General features: G+C 53.6%; 1 protein-coding gene across 1 annotated transcript in view; it reads left to right on the top strand.

Annotated features, from left to right (window-relative positions):
• Positions 1 to 12,983, top strand: part of LOC128332508 (uncharacterized) — a 78,537-nt gene extending 65,554 nt beyond the window's left edge. Inside the window, exons 3-9 of the mRNA XM_053266831.1 lie at positions 9,567 to 9,740; positions 9,918 to 10,067; positions 10,291 to 10,410; positions 10,512 to 10,620; positions 10,939 to 11,001; positions 11,269 to 11,460; positions 11,755 to 12,983. Of these exons, the coding sequence (XP_053122806.1) occupies positions 9,654 to 9,740; positions 9,918 to 10,067; positions 10,291 to 10,410; positions 10,512 to 10,620; positions 10,939 to 11,001; positions 11,269 to 11,453 (714 nt within the window). The 5' untranslated portion in view covers positions 9,567 to 9,653 and the 3' untranslated portion in view covers positions 11,454 to 11,460; positions 11,755 to 12,983. The remainder of the gene's footprint in view (positions 1 to 9,566; positions 9,741 to 9,917; positions 10,068 to 10,290; positions 10,411 to 10,511; positions 10,621 to 10,938; positions 11,002 to 11,268; positions 11,461 to 11,754) is intronic.
• Positions 12,984 to 13,191: the final 208 nt, after the last annotated feature.

The following is a 13,191-nucleotide window of genomic DNA, read 5'->3' as shown; positions in this document are numbered from 1 at the left end:
GACCCCCAACATTAATAAGCCCAACGCCGCAAGAGGTTCCAGTTTGCAAGGGGCACCCAGTCTAAGTTCTTACTATTGGAATGTGGGGAAGACAGAAAGGAATGAGAGCAGGGGCAGGCAAAGGGAGTTCCAAAGGAGAAGAGCCGATCCGTCTGAGCTAGCTGGGTTCTGGGAGAGGATCCAGGGGTTCAGGCACAGGAGGCCAGGGAGGGTTCTCGTGCACATTTTGCTCCCTAGGGTTTTAAATGAGGATGGGTGGGGTGGGGGGATCGGTTCCCTAGTCTGCTCTCTGAGGACTGAAGGGCTGTGGGGCTCCATGGGCTGGTGTGCCTGGCCCACTATTTCTCAGGCCCTGGATTCCAGGTGAGCCCTGCAGCCACCCAGAGCGGGAGAAGGAGACTAGAGCCAGGGTGTGGCTGGCTGCTCCTTCAGGGCTGGATCCGCTGGTGCCTCCTTGAGTGGTTGCAGGGCAAAGGGAGCAACTGGGAGGGGAACAGTGGAAGCCCCTCTGGGGGGCAGAGGAGGGGGTCGTGGCAGCCCCTCGGAACAGGTGATGCTGAGTCAGACCATTGCTCTACTCTGACCAGTAGCCGCTCTCCAAACCCCAACCAAGGGAGCTGAGCTGTTTTAGAGGTTTTTAAATTAGGCAGTATAAAAATATATATAAATCCAATGAATGAATGAATCAGGAAAGAAAGAAAGAAAGAAAGAAAGAAAGAAAGAAAGAAAGAAAGAAAGAAAGAAAGAAAGAAAAAAAGAAAGAAAGCTCTTTATGTTGTGGAGAGCGGGGAGGGTATATAAATAAAAAAAATAAAATAAATTAAATTAAATAAAATAAAATAAAGAAAGTAACCTTTATGTTGCAAGGAGCTTGGAGGGTTCTTGCCTGCACCCCTGCCCACTACTGGAAACTGACTACTCTGGGTTCCTTTGAAACACTCACTCACTTGTGTCTTTTGTCCTTTTCCCATCTCAGTGACTTCCAGCCACAGGAGATATATGAAGAGTGCTCCGTAGCCAAAACGAGCAAATGGTCACTGGTAAGGGATGAAAACCCAGTCTGTACATGGCAGGGCTGGGAGGGGGTGGGAGAGACCCCATTTCGAGCTAGAATAGAGGGCGTGTGGTAGAGATCCTGTCTTAGCTAGTTGAAGGGATGCTTTGAGAACTTGTCTGGAAAAGCCATATGCCTTGATATTTGCAGTGGTAGTAGCAGTGACTTGGGTGGGTGGGATGAGTGACAATCCGGGCTCAACTACAAGTGACTCAGGCAAAGGTTGGAGACCCTCGCTATGGAGGAAGCATCATGGGAACTTTTGGGATGGGAAGTGCTGAGAGGGAAGAGGGGTGTGTCTACCTATCTTCCAACCTGGCTCCTTCATTCTGCTCTAATGCCCCAAATCACTCCCTCCCCCAGGGTTCTAGGCTTTGATTTTGTTCTGGACAACCAAGCAGAAAACACATCCAGGAAGGGAGCAGTCTGGAGGGGAACTAGAGTGGGAAAGTCTTCTTTGGGGTAGATGGTGCACTCTTCCCCCCCTGCCACTTCTTGGCTCCACATGGCCCCCTTTCTGGTGTCATTTAAAAGGGCCTCAAAACACGGGTCTGCAGCATCAAGTGGCCAAGAGCTCTGCCCAGCAAAGAGAAGAACTTAGCTAGGCTTTCCTTAATTAAAGGCACCATTCAAGAAACCACAGTGTCCCATGTAGCAGGAGGCCTGACTCTTCTTCGGGATCCTGCCACTCCAAATGTTGTGTAATACCCATGATCTCTCCCGACTGCCCAGGAATGGGCAGAAAGCTGGTTTCTGAGGTTCAGTAGATTCTTGGGTTTGGTTCCTCTCTGAGCCCAGTTACACGTTGGTAGACACGGTTTTGAGGTGCTAAGGAGCCACCTCCTGCTTTAAGCTCCTCTGTTAAGAAGGACCTCTTGAAGGAGGGTTGATGTTTGGACCCCAGATGCCCTGGAAAGGTCAAGTGGGCCCCAGAGCACCCATTCCTCTCTCCATTCTCATCCACAGAAGTCATTCTCGGACGGCTCCAGGATTCAGACGGTCAACACTGGGAACGAGATCCTGGAAGACGCACATGCCATCAGTTCCCCGAGGAGGTAGAGTTTCTTCTTGAACTTTTGTGTAGGGAAGGTTTTCTGTCCCCCTGCCAGCCTGGATCTGGGATGGATCCAGTGCCGCTGACTGGCAAGAGTTGCAGGGCAGACAGTCAAAAACGACGTCTTCATACATTGTGTAGAAGCAGGGGCGTAACTAGGTTGGAGTGGGCCCTGAGACAAGATTCTTAAATGGGCCCCCCCGCCGAGAATTTTTTTAATAATAATAATAATAATAATAATAATAATAATAATAATAATAATAATAATAATTCAATTTCTATTCTGCCCTTCCAAAAATGCCTCGGGGTGGTTTACAAAGAGAAAAAGGTGCCTCTTTGCCCCGTAAGCAGGGGGCTTTTATTCTCACATTTCTGTCCTCATTCAAAACATACAAAAAACAGATGTACAAAATTGAGCAAATGAGAAGAGAAGAATTATATGGGAGTAAAACCTTTTTTAAATGGAGTCAGGAAGTGCATCTTTGGAGGCTCAAATGGATACCTTTCAGGCACAACTATTTCCAAGTCAAAAATTCCTTTTTCATGTGGTGTATTTACAAAACCAAGGATTTGAGCTTGAAGTTCATCTAAGCGACTTCCAGTCTGCCAGCAAGTAATACCCGGTGGTGGCTCTGTGGATAGCAGATGCAGCTCCCTTTTCAATCATGAAGCTCTCTGCATTGTGCTCCGTTTTCGAAGTAGAGCTCTAAGAACGGACCCAAATGCGCTCAGGGGCGTAGGAAGGTTGGAGTGGGCCCTGAGAAGAGATTTTAAAATGCCCCCCCCCAAAAGTCCAGGGCTTCCACACACCCCAGTCTTGCAAGGATTTAAGTCTGATATTTCAAAATATGTATGCTGCCAAGAAATACATTTCACTGAATACACACACACTTCACAATATATAGTGATATACATTGAATACTATATCTTTGTGCTACTTTTAATGCCTAGAACACACTAGAAACACTAATTATTAAGATGGGCCCCTTGCTGCAGATTAGCAAAGGAGACTTTCAACCATGCAGGGTGAGCCTATGTTTATTTTCTCAGAATTCTGAACAAATTCAGTCCAGTTTGATTCCAGGAGGTTTTTCACAAGAGGCTTTGAAAGCCCTTTAACACACATCTCCTCTGGAATGGAGGTGCTGCATTCACATGTGGGCCAGATTGACCCTAAGGGGGGAAAATATAAAAGCACAACACATGCGTCACAGTTCTCACTCATGTCTCAGTTCTCACTCAGACCTGGGTTGCAAAACAACTTGAACAGAAGTGTATTGATGAATGAATGAATGAAGACATAAATCAATTTGTTCCAGAAGTTTTTGTAATTTCCTGCCATGAAACAAGCCACTTCTAGGACTTTTTAGAGGGTTTTTTTTAAGCCAGCCAATTTTCCAATCAGTCTTCCATGAAATATTCAGAGACTTCTCGGTCTCCCCACCCCCCATCCAAGCCCTATGGCAAGCAGATCCCTACCTGGATATAGGGGGCGGGGGGCGGGGTGTGACCACCAAAAGGAATCCACATTCTACCTGGCCAAGGCTGAGCTGTCTGGCCTGGGAAGAAGAGGGTCTGCTGCAGAGAACTGGAGTGGCCACTCTGACTGCCAGCCTTCTTCCTGGGGCTGGCCAGCCTACTCGAATTCAGGCTTCACGGAGGCCTACACGGAGGCCTCCCTGGAAGCCCCGCCCAGCCGCCGATCAGCTGAGAGGCGCCCGGGAGAAAAGCAGCTTGCCTGCTGCTTGGATGGCCGACCAGGACGACCAGCAGGAGGGAGGGCAAACAGGGCAAGTGGCTGAAGGGTCTTGGGGCTGGGCAGGGGGCAATGGGGAGTCATGGGAGGTGTCTCTGGGGGGCCCCTCAAGGCAGTGGGGCCCCGAGGCGACGGCCTCCCCCGGCCTCATGGTAGTTACGCCCCTGCGTAGACGCATTCACTCTTCCAAGATGTGGTGGTGATGTCCGCTAGCTTGAAGGGCACAGAGGATAGCTTCCTGGAGGCCTGCCGGATGGCTGTCCCCTATTGGAAGCAGAGTGCTGGGACAGATGCATCTTTGGTCTGATCCAGCAAGGCTCTTCCGAGGTACTCAGGCCATTGTATTTCTTCCTGCAGTGTCTTCACGGTTGAGGAGGATGGATGGTTTCTCCAGACCGTGGACACCGAATGGTCTTGTGAGGTCAGGAAACGATTCCAGTCGCTTTTGTGGATGGGCTGGTGGAGGGGTGAGGGGAGATTGCATCTCCACCGTCAGGAGACAGAGGGGGGTCAGATCCTGAAAGGGGAGGAAATCCAGCTGCTGCATGTTGGCCAGAGGATTACAGTGGGAACGTCGTGGCTAGGGAAGGATTCTGCCACCCTCTGCCTCTCCTTCCAATGGCCACCTTTCTGGGTTGGTGTGCTTTGGATTGGAGGCATCAAACGGCTCCCAAGACCCTGAGACGGGTCAGGAGAGGAGAGGGTCTTCCTGGCAGAGATCCTCCAGGTCTCTTGACTGAAGAGGCATTTCTGGAGAGACAATCCTGGTCCCCTCAGGGAAAAACAGCCCACAGCAGGAGGGATGGCCCTCACTCCGGACTCAGGGGCCCACCTTGTCTCTCCCTTTGGAAAAGCTGAGCTAACCCTGTTTCCTGCGGAGAGGAGAGAAGAGGACATGAAGGGGTGGGATCAAGAAGACTCTCTGGGCCAAACTCTTGATGCCAGTGGGTCCCGTTCCTCTTGGTTTCCATTCCCCATGAAAGGAATGCAGAAGAAATGACAAGAAATGACAACCAGCAGTTAGCATTCCATTCTGGAGCTCCCATGCAGTGATGTTTCTGTTAATGGCTGGTTTTGGGGAGGGAAAGAAAGAGATTTCACAGACCTACCTGTCATGCTGTCTTTGGACTAGAGCTCCAGAGTTCGGCCAGCTGATTCTGATGGCCCTTTTGAAGGATGGTGGCCATTTTGCTGACCACAGTAGATCATATCACAATGGAGGTTCATGGTTGGACATAGGATGAAACCAAATGGCCACAAGCATGTGGTGGCTGTGCCCTGGCACTCCCAACCAGTTAGAATTAGAACACATGGTTGCTTTTTTATAAGGTTTTTTTGTCTTTAAAAAAAAAATCAAAATAATTTAAAGAAATAAAAATGAACTCAAAGAAAATGTCAGGGGGAAAACCCGCTACGAATCCTAGGCCCTAGGAAGATCAGAGTGAGTACACTCATTGGAAACCTTTGTCTCATTTGCAGAGTCCTGACATCCAAGAGGCCAAGATCCCAGAAGACAACACTAGGGATCAGGAGCTGGACGTGGAGAGCTTTGTCAGTTCCCCGAGCAGAGGCGTAACTATAGGGGGGGCAGGGGGGGCACGTGCCCCGGGCGCCATCTTTTCTGGTCACGTGTTTTTTCTGAGGTGTGAATTCTCATTCTATCATAGCAAATGAGATTTTTTTCAATTAAACAACTCTCATGACCCCACTTTCACTTTTTCACACTTTCCTTTACTGTGAATAATATGAGGAAGTAATCACTTTAGCACACTTCACCTTATGAAGACAAACCTCATACAAATAAATTCACCATAATTCACCCCTCTGCCCAATCACTCTTAAATTGCGGATGGGTGGTAGCCTGCAGCCATCAGGCACTATCTACCAGCCCACCCCACTCCTTTGGGGCAGATCCACTTTCTGCCCCCAATCTGCCCCAAAGACACCCAAACTTCAAAAATTCTCAAAAAATCAGCCCTCTGCCCAATCCCCCTGAAATTGGTGTGGTAGCCTCCACCCATTAGGCACTACCACCCCACCCCACTCTTTTGGGGCAGGTCCACTTTCTGCCCCCAAACTGCCCAAAGTCACCAAAACTTCAAAAATTCTCAAAAAATCACCCCTTTGTCCAAACCCCCTGAAATTGGGGTGGTATCCTGCACCCATTAGGCACTACCACCCCACCCCACTATTCTGCCCCAGGCCCCACTTTCTGCCCCAATATGCCCCAATCTGCCCCAAAGACATGAAATTTTCAGAAATTTACCAAAAATCAGCCCTTTGCCCAATCCCCCTGAAATTGGGGTGGTAGCCTGCACTCATTAGGCGCTACCACCCCACCCCACTCCGTCTGCCCAAATCCCATGCTATGCCCCCGAACTGCCCCAAAGTCACTAAAATTTTAAAAATTCACAAAAAATCAGGACTTTGCCCAATCCCCCTGAAATTGGGGTGGTAGACTCTACCCATTGGGCACTACCACCCCACCCCAAAATTTTGCCCCTGGGCCCCTTCTTACACCCCCGAATCGATTCGGATTCGGATTCGGATTAAATCCGAATCCGAACCGAATCAAGGTTGATTCGGGTGACCCAGATTCGGGCACAAAACAGAACGGGGGTGATTCGGCTCGGGTCCGAGCCGAATCACCCGAAAATCCGAATTGCACACCCCTATTCTGGGCTACATGTGTCTTTCACTTGATCCACAGGGCATGCATTGCTGTTCTTATGCCATGTCTCTCCTTTCTCCTCTCAGAGTCCCGAAGCCAAAGAAGTGGCTCATCAAGAAGATGATGAAGAACACCTACATGGTGGAAGACTCGTCCTCCGCGGAGGTCAGAACTGATCCATTTCATCATCCATTTTTTGATGTGAACGGGCTCTAGGTTGTGTGTGTGTGTGTGTGTGTGTGTGTGTGTGTGTGTGTGTGTGTGTGTGTGCCCTGTTCCCCAGCAGGAGACAGAACATGGAATGGTTCTAGTTCTAGATGCTGCAGGATGGGAGGGATTGTGATTGGTGGGATGGGAGGAAATGCAGCTGAGGCATTGGAAAGGGGGCAAAAATGTGGTGAAAGGCTCTTCTGGGCTGAGATGCCAAATGCCTTTTCTACCAAGAGGCAGGTCTAATTTTAGAGCCGGATGTCTTCCCAACCGTCCCTTGGGCTTGGTTCCTCTCAGAAGCCTCGCAAGGTCAACGGAAGCCCCGGAACACTCCCGTTTCTCTTCTCTCTCCTCCCCAGTGCTCCTTGATGGATGAGGATGACACGATGCATGACATCAGCAGCATCGAGGACGAGGTGTGGGACTCTCCGCTGACCCTCAGTTTGGCCAGGTAGGTACCCTCGTCTCAGCTGAGGAGCCAGTAGGGAGCTGGGGGGCTTTTAACGTAGCCAGCAGAAGGCTGCAGGGGACAGGGGCAGATCCCCCATGTCTGAGCCCCATAGAGGGATGTTTCCTCCTACCTGCTCCCTGAGAAATCTGGAGGGGGAGTTCACCCAAGAAGGCCTATTGGCAGCCGGTGCAAGAGAGACACCAGCAAGTCTATTGCTGGCTGTTAGCAGAGGGAGCTCTGAGACCCCCATGCTGTTGGCATGAGCGGGTGTTGGGGAGAAGGAGCAGGGGAGGGCTCCTGTCTCGATGCCCCCTTTGAACACTTCCCAGGGCTTCTCAGTGGGGAACGAAAGGCTGGACTTGGGAGATCTCTGGCCTGATGAAGTTTCCCTGCCAGCCACCTCCCAAGGGAGGCTAGATCTTTGCTTAGCATCTCTTTGGGTGCCCGTGTACTTCTTCAGCTGGCTGCCATCTCCAACAGGACAGTTCTTTGAGAAGCTTTTCTCTCTCCTCTCCTCTCTCAGGAACATCGGCGAAGAGGAAAGAAGAGGACAGCTGGCCCCAGATTGGTTCTCCTCGGTCCATCTGGGAGAGGTAAGGGGCGCAAACCAAGGGTGACTTGACTCCAGCCATCTGCCCCTCCTTTCCTGCACTACACAAGATGGCGGCTTGGATGGCAGTCACTGTTCAGACGGGAGGTGGGGACTTCCCTTTTCCCCTTGTGGATGTCTTTCCCTTGCAGTTGACCTCATGCACCCTGAGCCAAAGGCAGCACCCTCCAGGCCCAGATGTGGGTGCAGACACCCATGGCACTGGCCTGGCCCTGGGGATTCTCCTGACCCATAACCGTCCCTAGGACTGTGTGCTGAGGCCTGACCCTCCTCTTCTTCGCAGGGGAGAGCAACAAAGAAGATTGGGGACGTCATCCGGAGCGTGGAGTATGCCAGTGAGGTGGAGGAAAGGTTCCCCGAACTCCTGGTGGGCCTGGTCAACAAGATCCTCACCGGCCTGCAGAACACCACCGAGGGAGTCGGGAACCGAGACAGCCATTACCTGCCTCCTGAGTAAATCATGGCGGTGGGGAAAGCGGGGCCAGCAAGTCTTCCTTCCAGCACTCTGGGAGGACAGGCTAGGGTCATTTCTTCCATGTCCCACTCTGATGGGTGAGCAGCATTTCTGGCCTGTTGGGGTGACTCTGGCACGGAGGTCCCCTCCCTCAGCTACACAGAGGAGAGCCCAGAATTTGCAGCCCTCTTGGCTCTGCAGAGAGCCTTAAAATGCATCTGCAGTGTTAAAAAGCCAGCTGTGGATAAAGTCACTTCACCTCTGTGGTCTCCCTCCCATGGTCCAACTCAGTCCCTCCACCCTTGATACTACGCCACCCCGCAAGGAGTCCCTCCCTTGTCCACTGCCTCCACCCTTGACATGGTGGTGACAGCAACCTTCTCTTCTCTGCAGGGAGACCGCGCAGATTGTCCGAACCCTGCTGGAGAGGGTGGCACAGGTGACCCCAGAGAAGACCTGCTGGGAATCCCTGTGCTCTCCGCAGAGCTGCCTCCAGGGTGTGGCCCTCTTGGTGAGGTAAGTAGGAGTGAATAGGAGATTCCTCAGGAGGCCTGGGGGCTGGGGTGGTTTGGGTCAGGTCTGCTCTTTCTGGGCCTCCCGCCCAGGACTCAGCAGGGGCCTTTGTGTGTTGCAGGGCTCTCCTCCAGACACCATCCTCTACAGTGGCCAGGCTGAAGGCATACCTGGCTTCCCTCTTCAGCCTCGATAAAGATCCAGAAGAGCATTCCCTCGCAGAGGTGGCCTTCTTTGTGGAGGTGAGAAGCATTTTCCTCAGGTGGGCTTCCCTGAGAGGAGGGTTTGGCCCCAGGGGCTGATGGGTCTTCTGCTCCTTTCCCTCTTTTAGCTGCTCCTGAAAGACCAAGACTTTGCTGCCTTAGAGAAGACCTGGATGCTCCTGGTAGCGTGGCTAGTCCACCCCAGCCAGAACATCCGCTACCTGAGCGAAAGGGGTCTTCTCCACATTTATGGAAAGCTGAAGGCAGTGAGTGACATCCCTGGGCATGGAGACTCCTCTCTTTGGGGAGCCCTTCCTGAGGCTGGTGCTCCTAGGCATCCCCAGGTGTGACAGGAAGATTTTTCCAGTTGGGAGGATTCAGCCTGTGGAACCCTTGCCACAGGATGAAGGAGAAATCCTTAAGGGAATGCATCTCTCAGTGGGAGCCCTGATTCCCCACGTGCTCCAATGCCGCCTTCTCACCCCTCTTGGATGGAAGCCAAGCGGCATCAAACACGGACAGCTATGTGGTCCATTTAGCAGGGGGTAGACTAGCATGTGTTCTCAAGGATCCACCTTTTCCCTCCCTAGGCGAAGAAACCCCAGGATTTTAGTGCTGGGATCCTGGGAGGGCTCAGGACCTCCAGTCTGGAAGCCACTTTGGGGGTCCTGGCCTTCATGGAGCAGCTGAGGCACTGTCCATCAGAACACCAGGCCACGGTGAATGCTGTCCTGGCTGCCCTGTGCCGCCCTCTCTTCCACCACGTGAGTACTTACATGCCAGCCCTCCGCCCCGGCTCTATGAGGGCCGGCCAACCTGCAGGTTCCGAACGGGTTGGAGAAGGGAAACCAGACACCCCCTAGAGACCCATGCAAGCTCTTCTGCATGGTGATGGAGGTGAGGAATTCCTCCCTAATAACAAGCCCTGTTCTTCTTTGTAGGAGGAGGCTAAGATCCGAAGGGCAGCCATGAGGACCCACCTGGATCTCCTGCAGCACCGCCACCACCATCATGAGGGTACAGAGGAGAACATCACGACCCTCATCGCGGTGCTGATGCATGTGGAGGATGAGGACCTGGAGGTAGCACAGGTGAGAGCCCCCTATTCCTGCCACCCCTACGAAGGTGTTTAGGCTTCCCCAAGTCCAGCTGCCCAGTGGCAGACCCCAGAGTTAGCCTCACGGGATGGTGAATACACGAGCTGTCCCGCTGTGGTTTGGCCTATCCAGGACCTACTCCTTGAAGCCCCCTAAGAGGTTTCTTGGAATCCCTTGGCAGCCTTTTTCACTCCCATTCCGGTGATTCTTTTGGCAGGCTGCGAAGGACAATCTGAGCCTCCTGGCGGAAGCCCTCCTATGGCACCTGGAGGGCAAGCTGCTGGCGCGGGACTCTTACAGCCTGCAGGAGCTGCTCCACAAGATCGCCAAGCGTCTGGTAAGGGCAGCTCCTCCCTGTCCATCCCTCGGCTCAAATGGCTCAAGGACCTTTGGGCGATGCTTTGCTCACTCGGGATTTGTCTTTGCTCTTGATCCCAGATTCGGCAGCTCGGCACAGAGGACGCCGTGGAGATGGAGGCCACCAAGATCCTGGGCTTCTTCCGCAGCGAGCAGCCTTCAGTGAGGAGAACGGCTGCCCTGCTGATCGGTAAGCGAAACAAGACTTTTGGGTCTCCCTTAGTGGGTCGTCTTGGTGGGCAAAGGTTCATTCTCTTGGAAGGCACTGCCAGAAGGGTGTGGAGGGGCAGGCGCTGTTCCCTCCCCAGGAGGACTGGCCCAGTGCGTGTTAGCGAGGTCTCTTGGCTTAATTTCCACCCAAGGTGACATAAGAGTCCCTGGAGGAATGGCTCAAATTGTCAGTCCCAGAGGGAGCAGAGAGGGGAGGACTTCCTCTCCTGAATGATCGGGTTGTCCATGCACAGTGTCCTGAACTGTGGTCCCATTTCCTTCCACCCTTGTTTTTTAGGTCACCTGGTCCACAAAAAGGGCAGCATCCTCACTGAAGGGAACATAGAGACCTTCCATGCTGGTAAGTGCCGGTTTCTGGGTGGGAAGGGGAAGTTTCTGTGAGGGGAGAGGCCTAGATTTAGGGACCACAGAGCTGGAATGGGCCACCTGTCCCCTCAAATGGAAGGTCCCGCTTGCATCCTCAGGGATGCTCAGCAGTAGGCTTTCCCAGAGTGCAGGGGAGAAAGAGTCAGGACTTGCGCCCTCTTGGTGTGGAAATGGTGGGGCTTGGCCAAGGGTGGGGTGATCTCTTCATGCCATTTCTGAACCTTCTCCTTCATCCCTCCAGCGCTGGAGAGCTTGCTTGGCGACCATGACCCCGAGGTCGGGAGAGTTGCCTGCAAGACAGAGAAGATCGTGAAGAAGGCCTTTTCCCTCCACTCCCGGCACGGGCTGCGGGCTGCTGTTCGGCGCTTGTGGGCGGGCTGTAAGAAGAAGAGACACCCGCCAGAGTACGGTGATCTCTCCACCTGACCGACTGGTGAGTAGACCAAGGCAGGGCTTCACTTGAAGGGGCCCCGATGGTTAGGGAGGGGGCTGGGGCTGCAGGAAGGGTGGGCAGGAATCTGGGCAACCCTCCCTCGTGTTGGAATGCCATCTTCGGCCCTTGTGTCTGGTTGTACCAGTAGCCAAAGGGAAAGAGGAAATCTCTCTCTTCCCTCTGGGAAATGAGGACACGGATATTCTGCCAGGAGTCCCTGGTGCTTGGTGGTGTCATGGGGGAGAGTGTGAGAAGACCCCCCATCTCTGAACCAATGTCCTCCTCTCTTTCCAGGAACAACAGCCCCGTGCTCTCCCCTTGAAGATCAGCAGCTGAAGGGAGGTTCAGGAAAGACCGTGCAGCGCAGGGGCCTCCCAGAAGACCTCCTCCAACCGCGTGGACACATGATCTGTCCACAAGAAGACATCCAGCAGGGAAGTGCAGTTCTGTCTGAGGAGTGAGGGGGAAGCAGGCTCCACTCCCCTGGCCCAAGGAAGCCCCGCCTCTGGGGTGCAGAAGCCCCTCCCCTTGCTTCTGCTGGCAGGCTGTGGGAGGAGGCTACAGGACCACCCTGCCCCCAAGTGGCCCTTTGGAACCATTCTTGGGCTTCCCTTGGGTCCGGGGAGGCTGTGTGGCCCCAGCAAGAGGGCAAGGTCACCGCCTCCCTCCATTCCCACCAGCTGGCCAGGGAGCGCCCCCTCCTCCTTCCACCTTTCTCACCTTCCCCAGCGGCCTGGCTTCCCCTGGCAGGGGAAGCCCCATCCAGGCATCCGCCCCCTCCCCTGCCGAGGGTGTGCTCCTCCCCCCCTCCACTCCCGCAGCCACGCCTCACTCCCCACTCCGCTCCCTCCTCCTTCCTCCCAAACCGGTGCAGCAGCAGAGGAGCCTGGGAGACTCTGGGGCCCCCCTGCAGCCCCAGTAGCGCCCCCTGGTGCTGCCCGGTGGCAGGCCAGAGAATCCTCCTCTCCCTCCTGCTCCATGCTGTGGCTGCACAGTGGGGAGCCCGAATTCTCTGGCTTGCCCCCCCATCAACCCCCACCCCACTGCCCGATCCCCGCTTGCTGGGCTGCCGGAGTGGAAAGGGAGGAGGAGCAGGGCAACCCCACTGACGCTGCTTTGTGCTTCTTGCAGGCATGTGCTGCTGCTGGGAGGCTGGAGGAGTCGATCCGCCCCAGAAGAGGAGACCAAGTGAACATGCCTGCCAGGAGCGGTGGGGTGGGTGGGGGCTGGCTGGGACTCCCCCCAATTTTGTTTGCCCTGCTATTCCCTTGTTCCGTGTGACCCTGGGCTTCCTCCCTTCCCTTCCTCCCTCCTTCTCCTTCCCAGGGACAGAATGGGCTTTGCTGGTCGCCCTGTTGGGGGCCGAGTAGGAATTTTTGGCTTTCCAACAGATTGGCCGAGATGGAAAGTTTTTTTGCCTACTCCATTCTGTCCTGTTTTGTTTCCTTTAGTTAGAAAGTTAAGTGACGACTTGTAACCTATTTAAGTATATTAATAAAGTTGCCCCTTTTGTTCAAAACATACCGTCGTGTCTGAGTTCCTCTTTTCTTCTCGTCTCCCTTGGAGCGTTTGTGCCCACAGACTCCCAAGCTCACCTCTTGGCTGAGGGAGACACTGCTACAGGTCCATGCAAATGCCTCTTGCTTGGAAGCACTCACTCAGACAATTGGCTTGGATCACTCCAGAGGAGCCCACTTGAGGTTTGCCGCCAATGAGGTTTGCTGAGCACAG

This window comes from Hemicordylus capensis, chromosome 7 (genome assembly GCF_027244095.1).
Source record: "Hemicordylus capensis ecotype Gifberg chromosome 7, rHemCap1.1.pri, whole genome shotgun sequence".
In the NCBI taxonomy this organism is placed as follows: domain Eukaryota; kingdom Metazoa; phylum Chordata; class Lepidosauria; order Squamata; family Cordylidae; genus Hemicordylus; species Hemicordylus capensis.
Note: the sequence above shows the minus strand (reverse complement) of the source record. Positions and strands in the feature narration are given on the sequence as shown.